Genomic DNA, 26,608 nt, shown 5'->3' on the forward strand with positions numbered 1-26,608 from the left:
CGTCTGTTAGTTTTCTCTTGTCCTGCAGTATGTCATAAGATATATCAAACTTGCAACACATGAGCCAAAAAAAAAAAACTAACATCGCACAAAATTTGGAACATAAAACAAAATGCTTCGCGCCATTAAAAAAAGTGACTAAACACAACTAGGTACGTTTATCGTACTAAAACTTCAAATATACTTTCAAACAGACCGCGTTTGCGTTTTGAGTTCAGCAAATACTTTTTAGGTTGTCGCAAACAGCTGAAAATGGTTTCCGCACCTTCAAAATTTTGTAGAATGTTTCTTTTTTTGTGTGTGTGTGTGTGTGTGTGTGTGTGACTGTGCGTTTTTTTTTTATATCAACTCTTATCTGCGTTTTGAATTTTTAAAGTTTTATTTTTCTTTTCTTTATTTTTAATGCATGAACTTGGGTGTGATCGCTGTTTTCTGACCACGACCTTTGGGCTTGAGTTGCAGCAGGATTATGAAGAAACTTCATGTCTATTTGATTCGTAAACCATAAGCTGACAAAAATGAGATGCTTGGGATTCCATAAGCTCGTAGGTTTAGCTTATTAGTGACTATAAATACCCATCCACCTCATAGACAAAAAAAATAATACTCAACATATTCTTATGCGAGGGAACGTTCAGTAGTGTCATTTCACTCTCCGAAAATGTACTCATTATAAAAAAAGGGCAAGTGGGGCTTTAATCGCCAGTCCCGTGCACGACAAAAAAAGCAAACCATATATGTTTTAGAACATTTTTTTCTATCATGTCTATTTAGTTTATGTAGATTACATTTGCCAATATATAATTTGGAACTTGGAAACAGCTGTGCACAGGGAAAAACGCACTTTCATCATGTAGTGCAGCCTACTAATGGAAAAAAGAACTTCATTATCTGATGCCTGTCAGTCAAAACTATTCCAGCCAACAACAGGGAAAATCCGCACGTTTGAAACGCATTGAACTACAAACCGGTGAAAACACTAAAGCGATATACAATGGTAAAAAAAAAATGTTCGCGGGACCATGCCTTGCGAGTAAAGTTGATGCTATAAAAGCACCAAAGAGCATATACTTTTATTGGGGCAATACATTTCTGAAGAAGGGAAGCTGAGCTCTAAGGGAACCGCCAAGGTGCTTGAAAATGTGTCAGATGGGTCGCGGAAATGTAATCCGAGATACACAAACAATCAATTGTGGAGGCCGTGAAAAAAAGACAAGACGGGTAATATTAGTTCTAGCGGTAATTATAGATTCAACTCTAGGTGTTTTTTAATTACTGTGACAATCGAGCTATACTTCTAGCTACCCACTTGCTTCGGTAAAGAGAACCCTATTTATTCTTTTGTTTATTAAGGGAATGAGTAAGGTACTATTTAAAGCCAAGCGACGGGTAACGATATTTCGTTATTTTTGAGGAGTAACTACGCCGTTTAAACAGCCTCGTTTTAAGTCCTTCCTGAAACAAAATATTGCCGTTCATTTGAGTGCGTCAGTAGAACGACTCCTCAGCGTCGCCGGAGATGTATTTTCAAGGAAGCGGAGAAATTTAACCAATAAAAACTTCGAGAGGCAGCCACTGTTTAAGTGCAACGACTACTGAAAAGAAAACAATGAACCATGAAACAAAACCAGTTTTGTATTTGGCCGTCAAAGTAAAGAGAAAAGTAACTCGTTACTTTTGAAGTAAAGTAACGCGTTTCTTTTGAGAATCGGTAACAAGTAACGTATTTAGTTACGTTTTGAACTAGTAACGAGCAACGGTACTTATTCTTTTTTGAGGTAACGTGCACTTGTCTGGCTACGCGGGCATCGCAGATGAGAGGGGGTGACAGGTATATAGAAACAAAAAATCTAAGAATGCAAATATTTAGCTGTTTACGCGTGGATAGTAACTCGGGTATTGTACTCTGATCACTAGAAGCCGGATCTTTAGGCAGGTGCCTATTTTGTTTTTTTGGTCCCTATATTGCCTTTTCTATGTATAAGCACGAATCATGAGTTAAGAAGCGTTTTAATAGTAGTTTTATAGCGCCTACAAATGCCTATTTCGGCGTTTGAGCCTAAATTACCGTTCCCCGCCTATAAATGCCTATTCTTGACTTTTTTTGCTTCGGTACCCCCAAAATTACTTCTTCTGCTTAGTTTCAATTTCAAGCGAACTATTTTTCATCTTGCTGCGATGCATGGGAACAGGCTGTTCCAATCTTGGTCCCGAGACACACCACAAACATCGTTGTTTATTTTCTTCACGCCAGTAAGCCAAGGCGCAAACGGCGCCTTCCTTCAGTAGGAGGCCCTTCCCGCCCTGCCACAAGCATCGTCCTTTTGTTTATTTCTTGCCGCGCCTTTGCTTTCTCCTCCTCTCGCATCGCCCAAGACAAGTGTGGAGCCCGGGAGATGCCTGGAGGCTGGAAGTCTGGATTTGGATGCTGCTGTACTCCGTTTCAGCCTAAATGGACCTTAGTGGATGCTGGGAGCGTCCCAGCCAGTCCAGCGCTGGGAGAATCTCCGCGTGTCGCTCCGCCCAGCTGGAGTAAAACTGGGTTGGCTGGGATGGCTCGTCCTATTCGCTGCGGTTCATTGGAAGATCAGGAAACAGAGCGTAACGCCCACCAAAAAGTTTTCTTTTTTTAATGAGCGAGCGCGTGTGTCTGTGTGCGTGTGCCTGCGTGCACGCACACGCACGCAGGCACACGTGTGAGGTGAATGAAATAGGAAGCCGTAGTTTGCTCTTTTCACGTGCGCGTCGGTCTCTAACGTTATTGTGTCCGTTGGTCTGTGGTTTGCTGCTTTTTGCGTTCGCTGCCTGAAGCTTCTCAACAATGCCAAAAAAGAAGGTCTGAAAGAGCGTGCTGATTCGGCAATGGACCCAACATTCTCTTTGCTACTCGACCGAGGGGGATATGGTCTGCTGTCAACCGTGTGGAAAGCAGGTAAGAAGACACTCTTAGGTGCCTTGTTTCGGAGAAGAAACAGGACTTGATCGAACGACGATTTAGCGAATGAAAATAAAACCATGACGTTTCATCGAATGACGCTCTTACGAATGGCAGCTTCATTTTCCCTGATCGACGGCGAGGGTTAACTGCGCCAGTTTAAAAGCCTAGCTCGTCACCGTCGAAAAATAGCCTGTTCGCTAAAATGGCATTCCCAAAAACGTTCGTCCGCTCAAATGGTTTCTAATGGCTAAAACGTCATTCGCTCATATAATATGAACAAAAAAAAAACGCATTTTTATTAAAGAGATGATGAGACTTATTTATTTAATGAAAGGTTTGCTTGTCTATGGATTGGTGAAGAATTTCCTGGCCAAAGTCCCACAAGCCAATACAAAACTGTGTCTCCCCTGCCCCTCCGCGGCCTCAACAGACACATGCATATGTAATACAGGAGTCTCCTCAATACTGGCATGACCCTTCAAAATCACTTTATGTAATTTTTCATTCGACGGATGCCAGTCAAGCACAATGTTTTCCGAAATCTATTATCCCCGAGAACGAGCACAACCGTTGCTGTGTAGTTGCAGCGTGCTGATTGTTTGCTGTGTCGTCTCCGTGACGTCACAGTGAGAAAAGCGACGGTGTTCCCGTGAGATTAGGATCGCACAAATTAAACTGTACGCACGGTATTTAAAGACCAAGCAGAAATAATATTTGAAGTTACCATCAGCCGTTACCGGACCATTTGCAAGGTGACCCAGGAAAAAAATATCTCCGTGATGTCACGGAGAGGGACCACCAAAAGGAGTCGGAAACTTCTTTGACGATACTTACAAATTTATTTAGTTAATTAACTATACTCAGTAACAAGACAAAACGCAGTGTTTCTATGGGATTACTGATCTCCAGTACGTGCTTGTTGCCTCCCGTCATGCTTTGGTTGAGCGTGTACAGTTGAAATGCACGCTGGGGGCGAGGCAACTGAAATACACTTTATCTGCGAGAGTAAATCAGACGATTTATTCTCGCATTGGTTTGATACCCCCCATGATATAGGCCTGCGCGCTGTTTCCGAAAATCCATGCATTTGCCCCGCGCTATTCGTCAGCACCGCCCGTGTACAGAAAGAAGCTTGACTTGCGTAAGATGAAGTGCCCGCGCATGCCCCGTGCCGACAGCGACGCTACCGCAGCTGAGTGACGTATGCCAGAGCCGCATTTTGGTGTATATAGACGCTGCACCGACAGAAACCACTTTCTGTCCAAGTCTCTCTCGCTGATCAATTACCAGCCGCAAACGGGTGAGGGTCCAGCCACGGCGCCACACGCTGTTTTCCTTCGACGAGAGGCCGCATTGAGGTGAAGGTCGCTTTATAGCCCGAAGGCGCAACGGACGAAGAGTATCGCTGTTGATTATGCCGACCCGCGGTGTTCATCGAAATATTTCCCGCTGTGGGCAGATGCAGTTAAGCGCGTGTCGTTCGGACCCTCAAGCAACATGGCGTGCGACCGAAGACGTGTGTGGAGAATTCTACTCTCACTCGCCGTGTACTACTCGACGACAGTCGACGGATCGAGAGGTTTGTGTATGATATCGCGAATAAGTGTGAGAATATAAGTTAATTGTGTTGTGCGTTTGTTTAGTCGGCGAGCGGTCGGTCGTCCCTAAAGGGCGCCTAGCGACTCAGTTGTAGAAAAAGTTTAGACGCTGCAGAAACGTTGCTGGCCTGGAGCCTTTCATTGACGTGCTTCACACAGTAGTGATACCCGACCGCCCGTCGATTCACAATCCAGATGTTTGTGAATGTTTTGATTTAACGTTCAGAGCTGCGGATTTAAGTAGCACACAAATGTTTTTTTTTTTGCTACTCATGTTTAAACGGGCTAAAAATATTAGTCTGTAAATCTGTAAATTATTGTTTCTCCGAAAAGTATATACTCACACCAGTGAACGATATCGGTGCATAATTAGATGATCAAATAAATCACTCAATTTGTATAACGAAATCTAATTTCCAATTTCCATTCCTTTGAATACAAACTTACCATTGTTCCCAAGCAAACTGCGAATAATCTTTTCTTTTAGATTTCACTTTTATTCGATGTTATTAAATTTATGAATTTTAACAAATATATTTACATCTTAAATTTTCTTAATAATACGGAAGGGATAATCACGACTAAAAGTGTAGGCGACAATTTAAGAATAATGTTCAGGGAGACTGAAGTTTGAACATGTCTAAAGGCGACAACAAAACTTTCATTGAGCAGGGTTGCACAAACATTATGAAACTCCACTCTTTTTTGGATCGTTTAACAAGTTCTACTCTACGTTTACTATCATTAACGGCAAGCATACAAAAACGTGCTCAGGGGTAATGGCAGCGATTAGATAGCGGTTTCTAGCAACAATAATGAGCGTATAGAGGCTCCGCTGAAATATAGCGCTATCGATTGATGCCAGACACCAAAATGTCAGAACTAACCGTCATATCAAAAAGTATAAACGATTTTTTCCAAACTTTTTGATGACATAAAGGCAGCCCTCGAAGTTCACGAATGTGAGATGAATGGTGTCTACATCCCTAACGGGTCCTAATTTGTATCGTCAAAGATTTAAAAAAAATTATATATTTATATATATATGGGAATGAGTGCAGATTGACGAGTGCAGCCGGGCTACAACTATATTTGGGCAGAGGCTGGGTGTTCGGCGAAGCGGAATTTATTTTTGTGATAAAACGTAAAGTGTTAGCTTTTTTTTTTTCCTATTTCGGTGACTACTCAATTTGCTTTCTTTAAGCAGGTATATATTTGCCTTAAAAGTTTATTTTATACAATGCTGCAGTGAGGTGACCAAAAGCTGTCCACCTGACTCTTAATATTACCAAACTCTCCTCTGCCGTATCCACGATTGTGCTTCACATCTGTTCTTAGGAATTTTCAAGGAAAAAAGAGAGTCAAATTATCAATCAGCCTTGTCAATAAGAAAACCATCTGACAGGGAAAGACAGATATTCATAAAAAATCAACAACATTGCCTGTTGATAATGAAATTCTTCAGCGTTCAGCTAAAAGAACTATAGTCAATGACAGGTTAAACGTCCAGGGACAACTCTTCCTTCCCTTTTCCACTTTACCAGAGTGAACGCTGGAGAGGGAGTTACCTCCTTTCCAGCCTTTGCTCTGCTTAAGTGGAAAAGGGTGAGAGGAGCTTCTCCTTAACTCTTCACTTGTCACCAACTATACAGTCCCTCGAGGTTTTTTTAAATATTTTTAAATATATAACGGTCACGACAAAATCTATCTTCACTTCAGAAATATTCATGTAATTAAGATTCCCAAATAAGGTATTTCAATGAGTTCATAAATATTTGTCTTCATTGAATGTTCATAATGTGTCCAAAAACTCTACTTCTAAAAATGTTTTTTTCAATGGCTAACGAAAAGTTATACTTAAAACCCGATAGGCACATACGTGTGAATTTATACAATCAGCAGGGCATTTTTAGGGGGAGTAATTGAATGCGTCGTCAGTGAACCCCTGTTCAACTTTCGTTTCCCCCTTTTTTTTTTTTTTTTTTAAGAGTGTATGAGGCTGGGGCACAATTCCTACCAGACCTTATAAACTCCTTTGTATCCGACGTCCAGTGCGCCGTGACTCGTGTCGTGCTAGACACCTTAGCCGGGCCGAGATAGTGGACGGCCTCTGCATGCCAGTCCAGGAATGCATCCAGTCCCTGAAGGATGTGGAGACGCTCAGATCTCCCATATTCTGTGGACTTCGCGGTTTGCGGCCCATCGTGTGCTGCCCTCTACCCGAAGAGCCCACGACGACGAGCGCCACCATTACGACAACTGCAGCCGCGACAACTACGTCATCGACTTCAGCCCAGCTAGAGATAGGTAAGTGCGGCTCCTGCACTTTGCCATGGTGCGCAAAAACAACTCCGTCGCAAGTTATGCACAAATAAAGGTAATTGAATTATTTTTAATATTTGGTGACAAGTGTGGCGGAGGGAAGTAAAGTGAAGACCTTGAATTTCTTGAGCGATTATGTAATAAAAAGGAAATACATTTTTAAGGTACACAGCATTCATGAGGTGCGGTACGGCATTATAAAGCCGCATTAATAACCTAACTCTTATCTGACAGCGTTCCCTCGAATTTGTGTTGCTTTTCAATGGGGATGATTGTCCTACACCCATTGGCGTCACCTCCACACCGAGACCACCAAGCCAGATGGTGTCATTCTCTAATCACCTCCTTTAGTTATCCTTGATTCGTTTTCACTTTTGTTGTTAATTTTTACCTTATGATTTTATTTTGTTATTGGCTACCATGACATCAAAACAAGCTAAGAATGCTGAAGCTCCCTCAGCAAAAGTTCTACCTTCACTTTGGCTGTGCTGCTCACAATCCGCCAACGAGTAATACATCATTTAACGAAAGGGTTCTCGAGAGACGCCATTTTGGATGTCGGTGCGTTTTAATGCGCGCTTCCGTCGCTTCAGAAAGGCATCATTTTCGCGACGCTGAAGTGTTACCCTTGCATGCCGATCTGTCAAAGGCCGGTCTACCAAATGGTATTCTGACGGTAGGAAACCCAGTTCCCAGTTTCCATCTACCCATTCGCCCTCCCCTTAACTCCGTCGTCCTTTCCTCACATGAGATTTCTGAGCTACTTGCCGCAAAGCGGAGGAGAGATTCCCTCTCTCTCCAATGGAAGAAAGAAATTGAGGGAGCTTTCTTCTTTCTGTCCCAGCCCGAAATCCGTTCTCCGAGAGGCGGACGTGTATATAATGTTTCGAGTGGTTTGACGTATTCTGGTTTCTGCTGCCTGGATGCTGTGTTGGATATACAACTCTCCGCGTTCCACAACTATAGTGTTCCAGTGCCAGCAACGGCGGGACGAAAGCGGGAGGTGGTGGTTAAGACAGTAGCTTTTGGTGCACTCTTTTCCTGGATGCCACTCATAATTCCCACAAAACGTTTATTCCCACTGTCCTGCCCATGGCCGTCGAGAGGGCCGCGCATTTCCTCTTTCTCGCTGAGGCCACACCAACGAACTACCCCCTAAACCCTCTGCCCCTCTCCCCTCCCCCCCCCCCCCCCGCCCCCTCGAGCCCCCGCCGCCCTTCCTTTCCATTGGGCGTTGCTCGTGACGTGTCACACATATTATTGAATGCCTGGAAAACCGTCGTGACGTCACATTACCTGTTCTGGCAGTCAGTTTGCCGGCGCGTCGTCCAAAGCAAACCGCAAGATTTCGACTCACAGCGGGCTACGGAAGCCACGAAAAGATGTCCATGCACCCCTAAGCGCCGGCCCGAATCCTGACTGGTTTGAACCACCCTTTACGTCTTGTAAATAGAAAAATGGTCGGTGGAAAGCTCGCACGGCACGTCGTATTTCTAACGCAAAATTCCTACAAACTAAGTTATTGGGAGCGCAGGGGTCGGAGAGGTGAGTGTGGTGTTCGTAACCAAGGCGCAGCTGTACCTTGCACTCCAGGGTTAAAAACGATGCTAGCAAAACAGCGTAGGTTCAGAATTTTATTACATTCTTAAGAGGTATTATTCGTACGGAAATGGAAGCGCGATCCTTCCAAATATGTTATATTTATTTTTATCGCATGTTTTCATTTATTTACAGCCAAAGTTTAAAACAAAACTGCTATTTGATGCTCTGGCACTAGAGAAAACTTACGCAGGGAACCATGGTGATAGCTACACATGGAGCACAATACCTAAGGCCGCTTCCAGCCACTGAAAGAAGCGAGCAATATAGCCACACCTCCCCTTGTGGCCTACCACAGCATTGAGTCATGAATCTATGTGACATATTTTTCTCCATCTCAGATCCCTGCCAAACGGAGAGTGGACAGCGGGGCACTTGCATTCCACTTTTCAAATGCAAGGAACTCGAGGAGCAAATAAACCAGGGCAAGTACCCTCCCCTGTGCAGCATCCAGGACCGCATACTCTACGCCTGCTGCAAACGTAACGAGACACAGCCGTTGGAACCGATTCAGGAGGACGTCTCGGCTCGCGCCCTCAAGACATCTGAGCTCGACTACGAGAACGGAGTTTGTAAGTAGTCATTCCAAGTCAACCACTACTGACTTCGCGGCAGGGTTCCCACTTTGACTTATCACCCCTGGATGGTGTACCGCTCTCCTGTCCGTAAATAAGAGGCGTCGCACTCAGCAATGGTACGATTTTGACGAGACAAACCAGCACCAATCTTCTATAGCAACCTTTTTTTCCAGGGCGAATATAATGGGTCGTTATCATTACATCCATATATTTTCTCGCGGTTCCGGATGATTCTTTTTTGATTCAATAATTTTAAAAACCTAATGATGTGCGAGGTTGCTATGCGAAACCTTGCAATTGCAATTTTCAGGGTTCCAGCGTTTCAATCAATTTATAATTTAATCCTAGCAGGTGTAAACATAGTACTTCACCTCAGTGGCTACGAATCAAAGCCACAGCCCACGGATCTTGATGGGGCGAGTTCGAATCCCGGTTGAGGCGTCCGCAATCTGACGGCGGCTTATTGCGAAGGGCGCATCATGTAACCGAGATTGCGGCTGCACGTCAAAAATCCCGAAGGGTCGACGTTCAAAATCTATCCTTTGTTGAACTGCCCCAGAATCACATCGTTGGTTTGGCACGCAAAATTCCCTTTGTAATTTATTGGAAGCACAGATACATTTACATCACGAGAAACTACATCCGAAAACAATGTTTGGGAAGATTGGCAACCCTACTGAAAAAAACCATTTGAAATTCAAACGGGTGGCAAACTGGTTGACCCGTCTGAATCAAACGGGTGACAAACCTGTCGATCCGTTTGGATCAAACGTGATTATGGGATACGGGTACCCGTTTGAAACGGTACCAGTTTGAAGCAGTACCCGTTTGATACAGGTGCCCGTTTGATACGGGTGCCCGTTTGATACGGGTGCCCGTTTGATACGGGTGCCGGTTCGACCTGGCAAGTACGTGACCACAGGTTTGAACGTGCCATTCGAATTGGCAAATTATGCGCTAGCCCCAAATGGGTATCGTCTGGGAGGCTGGTTATCTTAAACTTATTTAAGACGCCCCGAAACTCGTAAACCTATTTATAACATGGACGAAACACTTAGAACAAATGTGCTCGCGTAGGTGTTTTCAAGTGGATGGGAAAACAGACACAAAAGATTATTTTCGATTCTCCTCGAATTTTATTACCTCTTCTGTAGGCAAGTACAAACGGTGAAATGTGAGAGGCACTCTAAGCTTTTACATACAACTGAGAAGATTGCAAAGCAAACAACAACCGAGGTAATTCTAGACTATAAAGGCAGACTTTCGGGGAAATTATTTTCCCGGCTGCCGCGAGAATAGACGCTGCATAATTCTATAGATAATCTGGAAGAGTATGCCTAGAAGAACGGTCAATCTTTGCCGACAAATAGGTTGCAGTGCACTTACCATAATAATAGCGGGCTTGAAAGATGTACTCCGTGATATTTGTCGATACGGACAAAACAGGACAACCGCGCAAACGCAAACGGAGGGAACGGCTCCTTTGAAGTTTCAACGCGATGCGGTGCGCAAGTTGTCATTAGACGAACCCAACCAAACCGCAAGAATTCCTGTCTTCTTTGAAGGATCACTTGTTGCCGATATACGTGTAGGAGTTTTCGAACACTGATAGCTTTGGTGTACATTCAATACGTTGTCGAGAAACATCCTAATAAGACTGCACGGTTAGGCGACAGATCGAAGCAGGTAGGACGCACGAAGTTCGAACTGCAACTGACAACAAGGAAGCAGACTGATTGAAAAGGTTTACTCCGACTTAACATAACAAATTAATAACAAAAGGTACAGACGTTTCGCCACCTATGCAGGTGGCATCTTCAGTATACACTGACACAAATGAGGTGAGGTCGACCAGTCTACTTATCACACACGTCCCCGTAAACGTCCGGCAGGGGGCCACGGTTGGTGTTGCACACCGATGAGTCACGGCGAATGAACCAGGACTCGACGAATTTTCTTTGCCCCCACCTTTGTTCTCGGGCCAGCGTCGTCGCATTGTCCAGGTCGAAACTGTGTCCTGTCGTCCAGCAGTGTTCGACAAGTTCCGTCTTGGACCGCGTGGCATGGGTGGCCTTGGCAACGTCCCTTTTGTGTTCTTTCAATCTCGTTGCCCTCTTTCTGCCCGTTTCGCCGATGTAGGTCGCGTCACAATCCCCGCACTGCACTTTGACGCGACCTACATCGGCGAAACGGGCAGAAAGAGGGCAACGAGATTGAAAGAACACAAAAGGGACGTTGCCAAGGCCACCCATGCCACGCGGTCCAAGACGGAACTTGTCGAACACTGCTGGACGACAGGACACAGTTTCGACCTGGACAATGCGACGACGCTGGCCCGAGAACAAAGGTGGGGGCAAAGAAAATTCGTCGAGTCCTGGTTCATTCGCCGTGACTCATCGGTGTGCAACACCAACCGTGGCCCCCTGCCGGACGTTTACGGGGACGTGTGTGATAAGTAGACTGGTCGACCTCACCTCATTTGTGTCAGTGTATACTGAAGATGCCACCTGCATAGGTGGCGAAACGTCTGTACCTTTTGTTATTAATTTGTTATGTTAAGTCGGAGTAAACCTTTTCAATCATGAATTCACCCGGCTTTTGGAACATTTTTGCAAGGAAGCAGACAAAGAAAAAAGCGGCTGCAAGGCGCGCCCTTCCGGATCTCGATGCTTATCAGCGTGTAGCTCGCGCGATGCTGCGGGTCACGTGACAGTGGTGACAAGAGAGGAAGGAGGGGGCGCGTTGAAGGCGCACGACACCGGCACAGACCCAGGCATTTCAGTGAGACGTGTTTTTGTAGCCTCGGAAAGCAGGCGCGCGCGCTGGAAATGACGGCGGCCAGAAGCTCGGCTTGCGCCCGAGCGAAGAAAGTACTCAGCGCGAGCTCGTAGTTTGACTGCAGCAACGGCGGGCGTGCTCTAACAATGCTCGATGTTCTTGCAGCCGCGTGTTCATGCGCTACCTTCGCTGCGTCTTGAATTGAAGTGAAACGGAGTCTAGAAGTACATTCTTTCACGCGTTTGCATCTTCTGGGAGAGAGATTCGAGCTGAATAAATAAATTGAGGAAACAAAGATGGAAAAAGTTTTAAAGTTCTGTCAAAAATATAGGCTCACCAACGTCGCGCGTTTACGAACATCAGCGCAATTAAAATATATATGTAATTACTTGCATAACGCGGGAGATCTGAAATCGATGAACCGGCGCTCCCAGCCTTCCGGAAACATTGACTGCCACGGCCGAAACAGGCGTGCCCATGCCGCCGATCAGTACGTTCAATATCAAAGGGGCTTCGGAGAGCCGTTTGATTAAACCGGTACAGTTTGCCCCGTCTGTGCAACATGGTCAACGGTTTGAGCAAACGTGCGACAACTTTGCCCAAACGAGTCGCCCATTTGCCCAGACGAGCGACCTGTTTGCGAAAGGAGTGACCGGTTTGTCCAAATAGGTGAACGTTATGGCTCATACGAGGGACGCTTTTGAGCCAAACGGGCGACCCCTTTGACAAACTGGTGACCGGTATTGCCAAATTGTTTCCCGTATGAACCCGTTTACTTTCATACAGGCGCCAAATGCTTTTTTTTTTTTCAGTAGGGAACGTAAAAACTAAGCTTGAGACTAAGCCACTCCATCATCGTCGCTCATCCCGATGCTACCCATAATGAGAAGGACGCGTTTCCCGGCACATCCAAACAATGAATGTCAGTCCTGTCAGCGTCCCGTGCACTTAAATTATAGCCCCAATGAAGTTGGGTGGTTTGCTTCAGTTTAATTAGTAGCCGGCTAGTCAACGCGAACTCAGGCAGACCTGTGGTGTGCTGTGATCTGATGTGATATGATGTGATGCCGCGCTGACAGCAACGTTTTCGCCCGTTCTCCTTCTAATGCGGCGCCCTGTACCAACCAGTCTGAACCAATGTAGCTTTGACCGAATCCGCTAGCTGAGAAAAAAAAAAGTGAAAGTCGTTTATAACTCCCTGAAATGCCTAATTAGATTGCAGCTCTTGAGGAGGAGGAGGAGGGAAGGGTACTAAGGTGGGGGGGTCACGTGACCTCGGGGAAGGGGGTCACGTGACCTCGGGGAGGGGGGTCACGTGACCTCGGGGAGGGGAGTCACGTGACCTTAGAGAGGGGGTCACGTGACCTGGGGGGGTCACGTGACTCCCCTCCCCGAGGTCGCCGAAGCCACCCAAGGTCCTCCCGAGGTCCTCCCGAAGAAACCCGAGGCCCTCCCGAGGTCCTCGGGGAGGGGGGGGGGGGGGGGGCTCGTGGTTACGACCGACGCCGACAGGGACGCCGACGCGGACGCCGACGCCGCTCAAGCCGGAAACGGCCGCCTAGGAGCTGCGCTCTAAAAAAATTCCGTCAGCCGTTTAAATACATTTTTGATTATGGGACTCTAGCAATTGCCATTATTAAAGAGGCTATGAAAAGATTTTCTACTTCTTCCTCCTTAGCTTTAATCCTCAACTCTAAGGCAAATTGAGAAATCACGTCGTCGTCACACGCTTGGGCACCGGTGCGATGACTCTAAGCTTTTACCGTGCCTTATAAGCACACCATAGAACTTGTTCGCCAGTGACGAAAAGATCCGTTGGGGCACTTTTTTGGGCCACGAACGCGAATTCAAATATTTGTCAACGGATCGATTGTTGATGAGCGCATACGTTCGAGTGACGCAGTTCTCGTGTCTAATGAGCGAGCTGGGGTCGGCTGACGTCATTTGGCACCGCTGACGTGCTTTGGGTAACGCGGATGTATCGGGGAGCTTTCGAAGGAAAGGAGGTATGAAATAGTCCGCTATATTTCCAAATGTTCGCACCGAAAAGATGGATTTTTTTTTTACTTTCTGCTGTCTTCCTTTTGGCCCACTAAACAATATGCGATTAATAAAGCCTCAATTTTAAATAATTTATACCAGCCCGGAATTTGTTTCATAGCCTCTTAAAGAATACATTTATAGACACCGCCAGCTTAATAAACGCAGAGCGTGGCGAGTCAAAATCCAGATCCATGTTAACATTCAAGTCACAATCCAAGTTCACATCCAAGTCCAAATCATCTTATCACTCAGCTACCAGTGAGATGGTGGCATTATTGGAGAAGAACACCGAGGAACGGATCACCGAGCGAAGACAGCAAACCTAAAAAATCACACACTATGGTGACTTCATCTGTCAGTTACTGTAAAAAACAAATATACAAGATACTTTATGTCAAAAAACGGAATCGCGCGCAAAAACGAAGTCGAGACGCAAAAAGAAAAAAAAGCGCGATCGTTATGGAAAAGTATTCTTTGCGTAATGGGTTTTATTGAAAGTTACGTGAAGTTGATTCGAGTATTTGGACATGTTGAAGACTGAAAAGATAAAAAAATGAACACGTAGGAATATGCAAATCCAATACTGCACATCCGAAGAAAGAGGAGTCATGTAACGTACCCTGCGGTTTCAACTTAGCATCGTGCCTCGGTTGTCGTTGTAAAGAATATCCACATCCGAATCAAGATGAGACGTAGCAAAAAGTTATCTCTACTTTCAGTCTGCGGGAAAACTACACCTCGACCTGAGGATGCGCGGCACGTCGTTCCCCGTCTTATGGTCATCGGAGGTATAAACGCCGCCCGGGATTCCTACCCCTTTGCGGTGAGTTTCCCCGCTGCTGCAGGAGCACGCTGCCTGGAACGTGTCCTTGACTGGTCTGCTTAGCATTCTAGCTCGCCCATACGTCAAAAGTGGTTCCGAAACGGCAACGAATGACGTCACAAAAGCCAACGTATCAAATTGTTGCATGCCGCTATCCTGGCGGTTGGTGCGAGATGACCAGGCAAAAATTGACAAGCGGACGCGAGTGTCACTATCTTCACGGAGTCCCAACTCCTGGTTGCAGAAGCTTCCGCGGATTGTCAAGCTGGAATACGACCTGCAGCAAAAACAGGTGTTTTCCAGGTATATCATCGCTGCCGCGATATCGCCTGAATCGTGGCCGCCAACATAGGGGAATTGTAGTAGACCGTTTCCGCAGCCCGCTAAGCACCCGGATAGCGCTCCGTAATCCGCCACAAGACCTTGAACACTGCAGACAAATCTGACGGCGCGCATGCTCAGCAACGGCGTTTTCTTCGTTGGTACGGTATAGCGGAGGAGAAAAACGGTCTTCTAGAATTTTTTATAGCATGACACGTCTCTGACGTAAACAGGCGGATGTCCAGGCACCAGCTTTTAGTACGCGGAAAACTCACCAGTCGGAGACGCGTTCCAGGCACAGTAGCAGGAGTGCCTCATCCTAACCTATGGTTGACAGTTTCAGTGTTTATTGTTTAGTCCTTTCCAACCAAAGTGCGATACTCTCCTCTGTGGAAATATGTCGGCCCCAATGGCAAAACCATGCATGACGACCTTATGATGCGAGTAAGAGTTTGCGGGTCGCAAAGCGATGGACGTACAACGTGTCCCCCCGGAAAAAAAAAACCGCTTGCAGTATCTTTTTTAAATACAAAAGTACACAACGCGTCGCCATACGCTCAGTCTCCACCTAAATTTAGAGCTAGCAGTCCGAACAAGAGGCCAACGTTTCAGAACTGATTGGAATGTTTTTCAAACGTTTTGAGTTATTTTTCTTTTAGCTTTTAGTGAAAAAAATGGCCCGTTTCGGTAGCTGGCGACAGTCATCTTCGTGTGTTCGTGGACTTCGTCGACCGCTATCTTCCCATTGAAAATTTATAAAATCCCTTATAACATTTGAACCGTATATGCAGCAGCGAGCCCTAAAACATGGGCATTTAGTCAGAACTGCTAAATGTACATTTAGGAGGAAACCGAGCATTCGGTAACATGTAAAGTACTTTCCATAAACATATATTTTTTTTTTGGAAAGAGGGGGGGGGGGGGGGGGCTTTTGAATGTTCAATTGCGTGCGTCTTCGACAAATTCGAGTTGCCCTGTAGAATGCAATATATAACACTACTAAGGCTATCTAGTAGATACTGCTATGCAAAGGTGCTGATCATTCAACCCGGATGCTTCGCTTGCTGCCCTTCGTCCAGACAAAGATTCAAAGTCATGCTCTCATTACGTCGTTGGCTGGAATGTCGAGGCCACTTCACACAATAACACTAGACAAGGATTGAGATATGACTACAACTTACCGGCACATCTGTGCTTCTCACGCATCGTACCATTACAGTCTTTGCATTGGTCGCCACGCTTAATGCAAGGCGTAGAGTTTCCGGAAAAGTCGCGGTTGTATCTAAAAGCGAGTTCCTACTGTGTTCAAACATATAATCGCCCATTAGATTCTGAATGACCCCTTTTACCTTAAAGATAACGTCGTGGGAAGCTGCGCGAATTGCGGACTAATCAATCGCCTGCATTGTATCGCCTGACCTACCGTAGAGAGCGTGATCGCGTCTTGCAAGACACAGCGTTCATTGATTTAGCTTTGACTGGCGTGTTTGGTACAATGTATAGGTCAGGCACGTAGCCAGGGGGGGGGGGGGGGGAAGGGGGGGTGGCATGGGGCCCGGCCTTCTCCCCCCCCCCCCCCCCCCCGAAGTCGTTTATTTTGCTGGGGCCTCCCCCCCCCCCCTCTCCTCTCTACTCCCCTCCCCTCCCCCCCTCCCCCCCCCCCCCCCCCGAGAAAGAATCCTGGCTACGTGCCTGGTATAGGTGGTAGACTTCCGAAAGGTTCGGGCATTATTTATAAATGCCCTTTTCGGTCTTAGTCCTTCTATATAACTCCCTTTTTTACTCTTGCTATAATTACTACTTCCTTGTTTGGGGTAGCACAATGGCTGAAATATGCATCCCTTGTATGTTCTCGAGAAGAGAATCATCCGCATTACGTGCAACGCGGAGTTCAACGTTGACACATTACAACTTTTCAACCCCCTTCACATAGTCCCAACTACAAAGCATTATAATTATAAATTTATTCTAACATGTTAATCTTTCCTCAGGAAAAATCACCTTGTTTTTTCTATCAATGGGCAATATGAAGCGGTGGGTGCCTGCATATGTAAGCCGCTGTGTTGACTCATGGTCAACGCCTCGCTTGAGGATAGGCTGCGGCCTCCAGATGCTGCAGCTCTCGTTGCCTAATGTTATAAATAGTACACATTATTTGGCACGGATTTTATGAGTTTGAGCAGAAAGGATATTTGTTGGAACGTTTAAGTGATTCGCGGCACCATTTTGCGAAGGCCAGTGCAGCTTGTGTGTCTGTGGGAGTTAATGGAAGTTTAGAATAAACTCCCATCCATCCGGTGGGGAGTGTGATCGAACGTTTAAGTGGTTCGTGGTAAGCCATATCTCTGGCAGGAGGAGATCGAAGATGACGAAGTGAAAATAGAGAAGATTGAACGCTCGTGCGTTGAATCAACATGGGAACAACACGTCAGATCGCATCGCTTGCAGCTTGTAGATAGTGTAAATAAAAGTTAGCTCGAACGTAACCATCGATGACTACAGGCCCCTACAATATTCGTTCTTTGTTTTCTATTTTTTATATGTGCCGATTTTTGATGGAACCTTTTTGCTTGTACGTAAACTTTGTTGTACGAATCACTAGTACTTAAAATAGACTCTCGTGTCGCTGAAGGGGAGGAGAAACTCTGTCACGCGGCAACAGTCTGCTTATTTTTTTCTTCCTCCCCCTCTCTCCTGGAGAGAAACAATGAAGTTCATGTTGAAGTTGAAGTTGAACACGCAGCACCCCTCACTCCCTAGAAAAAACTCGGTTGATGCAGAGAGTGAGAGAGGCATTGGAGTTGAATCTCGTAAAGTTCCAAGCAAGTCCAGGTATATCTGTAGACAGTTTCCTAACGATCCTCAAGGTTTATCTGAAGTCGTCGGTAATCGAATACGAAGGAAGGAAGTACGTTTAAAGTATAGAAGTAAACTGAGTTCTTTCTATAAGTGCACTTAGAGACTCATTCAATAAGAGTTTCACCATTGCGTTTCCTGACTCGCCACAATAATGACCATCCACTAACCAGACTGCGATCTATCGCGTGATTACATAAATGTTTGGCACCTCTAGCATAGTACGTCGCATACACAGCTAATGCAGGCCCATGACTGTGCTTTGGATTGAGCGTGCAAATAAAACACTGCAGTCATGACGTCTAGGCTACTAGCCGACCAAAATGAGATATACTGTAAGCAAGGAAAACAACTGCGTGGCATCCACAGTCGGGAACCGGCTAAGAATTCAGTACACTCCCCACCTCCATCCAGCGCTCTTTGGCTCTCACCGAGCTTCGGCTGCACGAGCGACAAAGTGCTATCAAATTATCAAAGGCAGAGAGCTCGCTCTCGTGACAAAGCCTCTACTCATTGTTTTTTTTTTTTTTTTTTTTTTTGCACCGTATCGTGAAGCATATTTAACCTGAGCATGCCGTGAATAAAGGTTTTGTTCAGTTCCGCGCGATTGCAGGGAACGTTAAATAAACAACACAAAGCATTTTTTTGTTTTAAACAGGCGCGGTTTTGAAAGCATTTTTCAAAAGTCATCTACCATCTTAGCGTGCGTCTTTGAACCCATTAATACGCTATTATCTTGCCCACTCTATGCAATATAGGCAGGTTATTTCTTTCTATTTCTCTCCTTAAAATGTCTGGTGGTTCGCACAGGTAGCCATTTTTCGAGACAAGCTGACCTTCGAGAACTTCCAGTGTGGAGGTACGCTCATCACAAGATCTGTCGTCTTGTCCGCAGCACACTGCTTCTACAATACGCCGTGAGTCAACCAGCATTAATTATACGTTTCTAAACCCTAAGAAAGGCCTGTGCGTCTACTTACCCGCAACACCCTCGAAGAGCCAATCTCTGCGATCTACAAATTCAGCTCAGTAAATGATGAGGCGGGACATTTGTTTAGACTTCAAATGAAGCAAGCGCTGTGGCATTACGCAAAGCAAAGCGTCATGCTTGCATTGCGTATAGCGCAAACTTAATTTTGAGGTCTAAAGAGATGTTCCGCCTCATCATTCGCTGAACTAATTTCGTAGATCGCGGAGATTGGCTCTTCGAGTGTCTTGCGGGTAAGTAGACGCGCAGGCTTCTCTTAGAGCGTAACACATTGTGTATTTTATCAGACGAATTTTATGAGAAAACGTGGTCAAGACTGCTGCCAAGGACCGTCAGAACTGACGTCACAGTCATGTAACCTGATGACGTCACTTAACGTCTCACACACACACACACAGAAATAGCATGTGACCAGCCTTTTCACAACGCGTCTTGCGCTCCCGGTTTTTGCCAACAAGATCAAACTATCGTCCAACACACTGTTCACAAACAAGCCCGGGTTTGTCCCCGCCGGGTGTGGGCACAGCGCTTGCGCAGAAACTAGAGTCGCCTGAGGCGAAGCATCCACGCATGCGCAGATTGGAGAACAGACTGCCGATACTCTAAGCGTAGCTCATTTAATGCTCAACTAAACCAATCACCATCATAAAAGAAAAAAAAAGAAACGCAGGATTTAGGCCTGCACGCAGTGCCTGATTGGTTTAGTCCCTCGGAGCAAAAGCACAAAAGTAACGAGCGACGTGACGAGGCACTTTTGGCGCGGTTTGATTGGCACCATCAGGCCCTAGTGTTTCTTTTTTTTTTTTTTACATTTTAGGTGCACGGCACGTATCTTAGCAGATAAGTGTACCTACCAAAGGTTATCGCGATAGAGCTTCATCACGAAATGTTCTAAAGCCGTGCATGACTCATTCAACAGACCGCCGCTCAATTGAACAATGCATTTGTGTTTGTGCACTTCGTCGTGCCCCAGCCATTGCTTCATTACATGTTTCTTAACTACACCTCAGTATACAAAGCTTGCGCTGACGTCACTTTAGGAGTCGTTGATGTGGCCTTGCTGCTTCCGAGCGGCCAATTTCGCGGGAAGGTACAAAATTCGAGTTTGGTGGTTGGGAAAAAGTTTCACAAATAAAGTTACCCCTGTCTGCTCCTTCGTTGGCACTGCATAACTAAAGCCAATTAAAAAAGAGAGGAAATAACGAGGTAATGTGTCCCAACTAAAAAGTGAATAGCTACAAATAGAAATGACCGCCCGCATAATGCGATGGCACCGCAAGCTCAACCCATGTATACGAATACCAAAGCAACTATAGGGGGAGGGTGTATGTACCGGATGCTGTATCCGCGTGCGCTGTTCACAATGCATGCTCAGAACGAGTGCACACTTATTGGCGACTTCTGCGAGATTAATTGCACCTAATCGCCATAACGGAAAGTTTTCGCGGCAGGTTCACTCGCCAGCTTTTTTGAGCGAATCAAATACAATGCACAGCGCTTGGCGGTCTTAGGACGAAGCCTTGAAACTTTTTTGAATTGACGTCTTTATTTCTTTCGGATCAACCGAAAGGGGAACAGAAACTAAAGGCAGAAAATGCCTGGTTCCCCTTCCTGGTTCCAGAATACATGATAAAATTGCCATCGTCTATAAAACTGCCAGTATTGATGATGTAGAATATACCCGCTGCAAAATGAGCGTGGAAGCTCGCCGTCTGCAAAATCTCAGCAGTGATGGAGGTACAACTGGCGCAAGTGTGCTGTGGCAAATTGAAGCAGACAGCAATCGACCGGAAATTGACTTCCGGTAAGGCATTTGTATGGGAAAACACGAGCGCATTTTCTTTCTGCGCTTGAATATAAGAGCAAATATTACGAATAATTTGTACGTACTAGGTAGATTGGAACATTATCGGTCACGTAGACGAAATAATTGATCAGTTACGACGTTGTTTTTTTTTTTTCTTAAAAATCATGGCATTAAAAACAGTTCTAAAAACGGCTTCGCACATATATGTATATGCACTGTCGGATACTGTCAGCGCTAACACGGCGGCGGCACTTTCAGCATGGGGAAAATACGTGCCGAACGAACCAAGGACACGTGGAAAACAAATAGAAGACGGCAATAACTATGTAACACTGGATCAGTAACTCCTTGTGCACGCAGTCGATTAAAATAAATTGAAGGCCACGTAATAGAATCCGATTTGCAATAAATAAGTATACTGCTTTATTTTTTCTGCTCATGAACATCTGCGAAGATGCTTGTCCTGCATTCAAAACATCACCCGCATGCTCCAAATCTTAAAAAAAAATAGGGAAAGCCAGAAAACAAGTGCCCGATAGAAGCTGCCTCACATAGGATATAATAAAACGACACACCTTTCATAGTCCACGTACTTTATTCTTTGCTTTGAATGCTCTTTAACCGCTGGTAAAGATGCACGACGGGGTCCTTTCATATAGTGACAAAACGGCCATATCAGCAATGTATAATAAGCACAATCGGAATGCTGGCGGACCTTGAACACACTCTACATTCACTTCGATTGTTATTTTGCTTAGAATCGTCGCTCGTTTATACACGCTTGCTATGAAACAAGGGTTTGGACCTGAAATATAGCAAAATTTAATGTCGTTCAGTGGAAAATAAAAAGGCTAAAGCAATCATACTTTTACAATGTTAATAAAGGTACATGGTATTCCGTACGACCTAAATAACAAAATTTATCCACGTTATTTTCCCGCGAAGAGGCAAAATGCACGCGCGTTTCCCGGTAGGAATACACAGAAGCACCGCAAAAGTAGTCTGGTTGCTGTCTGCTTCAAGTTGCATCCCCGAAGTCGCAGAGACACTACCGTCATTTCAACCTCTAGCGTGCATTATAATAACTCTCTGGTGAGAACACAGGACGGCTTTGCTCCTCTTCACTCAACGAACGCGTTAGATTGCGGAACGCCGGCGTTCAGCGTTTGGCTCTCGCATTCGAACGCGATGGACGGTTGGAGTGGAGACAAAGATAGCTAGCTTTAGGTCTACCTTCTAATCATCTCAATCCGAGCTCATCGCCGCCCCGAGCGCTCTTGTCTCGCGAATGCTCTTGTTTCTCGGGGCATTGGCATCGTGTTTGGTGTCGGTTAAACGCGTAAGCATAGCCGAATGTCTCCGTTGACAACAAGACTCCGCGAATGCAATGGGGCAGTATTTTACTTTCAATAATTCAAGCTCACACCGATTTGTTTTTTGGTTGTTTTTTTTCTTTCGGAGTCGGCCCGGTGGGGTCTGCCGAGACCATTTTCACTTTTTTTTTATCGCAGGCTCATCTTAGAGGGGCTGTGCAACGATGTTAACGTTGAAAGAATTGACATTTTTTTACTTTTGAGAGTGTTCATCTTGTCACAGAGGACAGAAAACCCACCTCCTTCCTTAAAAAAATGTTGCGATTCCGCCGCGTAATCTCGAGGCAAAAATTAGAATATTCCCCGACCTGCAGCCGCAAGCGGTTGCCATGAGAAACACGCGGCGTGACGTCAATGGGGGTCTTGTGGAAAGATAGCAAGTTGTGCGAATACCTGATGGATGAAAGGTAACTTTTCTATAAGTCTTGTCGTTCTCACATAAATATAAATTCGTCAAAACCTGGTATCATCGATAAAACTTTTATTATACGGAGTTTTAGTGGCGCCATCAATCCTAGATCCACACAACCGTCAGCTCTATCTGCTACCACGAACAGCCACCAGAAGCCGGAGGCGCAGGGGGACATGCAGAGACGGACGGGCATGGCCGGACCCGGATGAGCCTTTCCTCCTTTCACCTGATTGTTCGCGCTGCGCCCGCCAGCACGTGGTCACGCGGTCGCGAGCGGATGAGTTCTCGCTGCTCACTGATGGCTCTAGAGAGAGAACTTCACCGGAACCCCGCGCGACCCCCATTGACATGACAGCGCACGTGACTCGGAAGATGGTGAGTGAGTTGAGAGGTGTCCAAAACCGCAATCTTTGTTCGTTTTTAAAATGAAAACTAAGACATGCAGGAAAAGGCTGTTTTTTTGTTCTTTACTTCCGAAAGATCGAGGCACTAACTCTCAAATTATTTAAGCAAAGCACCGAAACTGTTGCGGAGCTCATTTAAAGGACGGCTAGCAGTCAGACAGGAAAAAAAACTTTCTCGATTCCTCCTTTCCATTCAAAGCAAAGAAATACTCTTTTTTTTTTATGCGGGGGGGAGTTTAGAGACACAGGGACCCGCTTTTGTGGGGAGAGACGGAGAGAAGGAAACTAGGAACCACTTTTATGCCCGGCAGTAGACGATTCTGTAGATCGGTCTTTACAAGTCCCGCCAAAGACCGGAATGGATAAGGATCGAGTACCATCCGACATACTTTCACGTTCCCGGCTACTCTGGCTGGCGCAGTCGATAACAGCGCGAAATAATTCGAGCAATCTGGAAAATACCGCCTCCGGCGCACAAAAAGGAACTTCGAGGTTTTCTGCAATACTTTGACCCGGAAGTACGCCATGTAAAGTCGTCTTTTGAAAGCAAATCTCCTGCTAACTCCATTCATGTATAGGAACGAAAAATGGCGTACTTCTTTTGCAGTAACGACACGCAGTACCTGTGCCGTATTGGTGACGTTAACATCAGGGAGGAGAGCGAAGACTGGACTGTGGAGCGCAACGTGACGTCGGTGCTCGTGCACCCCGACTACAACGAGGGGCAGCACTACGCCGATGTGGCTCTGCTGATGCTCGACCGATCGGCACTCGGGGAAGGCCTCAACAGGCCCCTTGCTTGTCTGCCGGACGCCGCCGCGGAGCCCGACAAAGACCAGGCCATTGTCTTGGGCTGGGGACACAACGCGTTCGGTGAGCGCAACAGAGAGACTACCTAAGTCCGTTAAAACTACGCTAAAGGCAATAAGCCGGCTTTAAGGCAGTTTTCTTTTGTGGCGAGGGTAAATTGCCGCAAATTGAAGATGCAAAAACCCAGAGCGCTGTTCCAACATTGAGCTCGAGAATGGTGCTTTATTCCCATTGGCTGGCGTAAGCGATCTTGTGGCCCCTCCAACCTACCAATGGCAGTGGCGTACCAACCTGTTTGTGAGTAGGGGGGGCCAACCAGACCCCAGACCACTCCTCCCCCCCAGGGCCGGGGGGGGGGGGGGGGCGGTGCCCTTGGTATTCACTGGGCGCCGCCAGCCAGTGTTTGCCCTGACCATAGGCGGCTGCTTAAGGGGGGAAGGGGGGTTAAAACACATGCCTTGCCCCCCACTCTGAGAACTGGGGGGGGGGGGGGGGGGAAGCGAGCGCCCCCTTGCCCCCCCCCCCCCCCCCCCGGTTGGTACGCCCATGACCTATGGCGTTTTGATTGGAAGTCGCGGTATCATTACATCAAATAGTGAACCGAGGCTGAGCCGAAAACGTATTTTTACGCCTAACGATTTGGTCACACAGGTCTAAATTACAACCCCATGAACCCTATGCTGCACGGCGGGACCAAGCGGGAACTGGGGACCGGGTAAGCGTCGTCTGCTGTGATTGGTCAGCATCGCGCCGCTGACCAATCGCAGCAGACAACGTTGACCCCGGCCCCTTAGTTCCGCTTCGTCCAGCCGTGTAGCACAGGACCCCAGTTTTGTTATTTTCGTACTTTAGTGGTTGTTGTTGTTTTCGAGAAAGCTGCGAACTCAAACTGGTAATATGAGCATTCTATCTTTTTATCACCAGTCGTGATCACTGTGAATGAACGCGGTCGATTTGTGTCAACAAGGCAACGCGGTCGCAGTTTCGTCCGATTTTTCTGCCACTTCGTTTTAATGAACGCGACACTGCCCGCAGGTGGGCGTGTGCAGACCCACCTCCAGGAGGCTAAGGTGCTGCTGGTGGCGAATGACGTCTGCAACGAGTCCTACAGCTCACTGCTGAACTACGTACGGGAGTTCCCTCGAGGCATCAACAACGACTTTGTTTGCGCGGGGAACATCACATATGGTGGCGTCGATGCCTGTCAGGTGAAAGCCCCTCCGCACGATCGCTTTCGTGAACCGCATCTGATCGGTACGAAAATACTTAACTTCGCGGTGTTTCAAAAGGAAAAACTCCGATCTCCATGGAAGTGTACCGACTACACTAGTGGTCAGGAAATTAATTTGAGGGTGGGGGCCAGATAGGCCAGTCCGCAAAGGTCTAGGGACAACGTAAGGAGGGAGGGAGAAGGAAGGGTGTTCAAAAGATTACAAAGAGAAGAGACCTTGTTCTGCATGCTTTTCGTAAACTCAGTTTGGCCAGTGACATTTTTAGATTTGATTTTTTCATATGACTACTTTGGGCCCTAACCTGATGTGATAGCGACAATTCAAATGCCTCCACCCCTCCAACGTGCTAGCACTTTTATTTGAATAAGAGAGCAAGTACACACACCGTTACTTTGCTCAATTCACTCAGAAATCAACCAAACGCAACCCTCTTACAAAAGAAAAATGTGTTAATTTTACAGTTTATGTTTTCCTCCCGATTTTTATTACAAAACTCTGAACAAATACTTGTCTTTTAAAGGTGATTTTTTTTTAAGGTGAGAATCCCGAGCTCGTAGCATTATCTTTGGCAGTTAGTCCTGCTGATTGAGGGTTCGCGCTGCCAAGATGCACTCTTCAACAAAGAGCTCGCGCTTGCAGCCCGTAGCAATGGTACATTACAACAAGTTGGGAAGCAAAAAATCAAGCGAAACGAATGGCAAATGAGCACAGATAAGTATAAACTATGTGAATTCTTTAAATAAACAGAGCTACTTTTCGAGCGAAAATGAATCGGCAATATGAGCCCCGCAAACTACAATAACGCAATCTATGCAAGTGAGTTGTACGTCCAAGAGGTCATAATTATATTCGAGTCGAATTGTTACGATAAGCCGGATGACAAACGCAAAGTTTGCTGCATAACTCTTTTCATTAAAAAATATACATATCGTTTCAATTACAAACTTGCTGAACGTAATCGAAACTCACTAAATAAGTGAGTTTTAGAAATATGTGGGGCCGGGTGACAAGCGCGATAGTGGGCCAAAGTTACCAGCCGTGCAACCGGAGCAAGGCGCCGGAGCCTTGTTCGGCGCCGGAGCGGTTTTTCCCGTCTCTTATCATCTGCGTTATCGCTCTGCCAGCGCCTCGTTATCGCTTCGCCAGCAATATATGGGTGGAAACTTGAGGGCACAATCCCCAGGGGCCCCAAAATATTTCTCAAATTGTCTTATTTGGTTGTTTTTGACGGCGCTCAGCAAGTTTTTCGTCAGAACTATATCTTTATTTTTATTACCTCGTTATTTAATAAACAGACTTATCATGGCGGTTATTCTTATGAATGATGTCCCGCTCGCTGTTTAAATCTCCTGCACAAACCGCATTAGTGCGGGTTCAACGGATTTTTCAAACTAATAGGTAAATCCTGAAACAGACACCCGGTACACAAATCAGTGTGTGTCAATAGTCTCCCAAAGCGCCACAACTCATTCACTTTTCATGATTTTTCCTGCGGCTATCTGATTGCAGCAAGATTCAGGTGGACCCCTGGTGATCCGAACCATGCGGAACGGTGAACACGTCCTCGAAGTCATCAGAATTGTTTCCTTCGGTGTGGGCTGCGGCTCAGCGAACTTCCCCGGTGTGTACGCCCGAGTTTCGACGTACAGAAACTGGATTTTAAACAAAATGACTCAAGTGCTTCCCGACAGTCAAATAGGACTGAATACCGAACTTTACGCATAGC

At 46.1% G+C, this 26,608-nt stretch overlaps 1 protein-coding gene across 1 annotated transcript; it reads left to right on the plus strand.

Annotated features, from left to right (window-relative positions):
• Nucleotides 1-4,435: 4,435 nt before the first annotated feature.
• Nucleotides 4,436-26,607, plus strand: LOC115311990 (clotting factor G beta subunit). Its single transcript, XM_029970851.4, has 8 exons — nucleotides 4,436-4,517; nucleotides 6,589-6,843; nucleotides 8,799-9,029; nucleotides 14,576-14,679; nucleotides 18,667-18,773; nucleotides 23,448-23,713; nucleotides 24,686-24,858; nucleotides 26,392-26,607. Exons 1-8 carry the CDS (start codon nucleotides 4,436-4,438, stop codon nucleotides 26,605-26,607), a joined length of 1,434 nt encoding a protein of 477 aa, XP_029826711.2.
• The last annotated feature ends 1 nt before the right edge of the window (nucleotide 26,608 follows it).

The sequence above is a fragment of the Ixodes scapularis genome, unplaced genomic scaffold (assembly GCF_016920785.2).
Source record: "Ixodes scapularis isolate PalLabHiFi unplaced genomic scaffold, ASM1692078v2 PGA_scaffold4__175_contigs__length_147842914, whole genome shotgun sequence".
Classification (NCBI taxonomy): domain Eukaryota; kingdom Metazoa; phylum Arthropoda; class Arachnida; order Ixodida; family Ixodidae; genus Ixodes; species Ixodes scapularis.

Bases quoted from the DNA above. Each gene is read 5' to 3' on its own strand.
- LOC115311990 (XM_029970851.4), top strand. From the start codon at position 4,436: ATGGCGTGCGACCGAAGACGTGTGTGGAGAATTCTACTCTCACTCGCC. The intron at 18,774-23,447 runs GTGAGTCAACCA...CTTCTTTTGCAG, and splicing joins CACTGCTTCTACAATACGCC to TAACGACACGCAGTACCTGT. The intron at 23,714-24,685 runs GTGAGCGCAACA...CACTGCCCGCAG, and splicing joins CTGGGGACACAACGCGTTCG to GTGGGCGTGTGCAGACCCAC.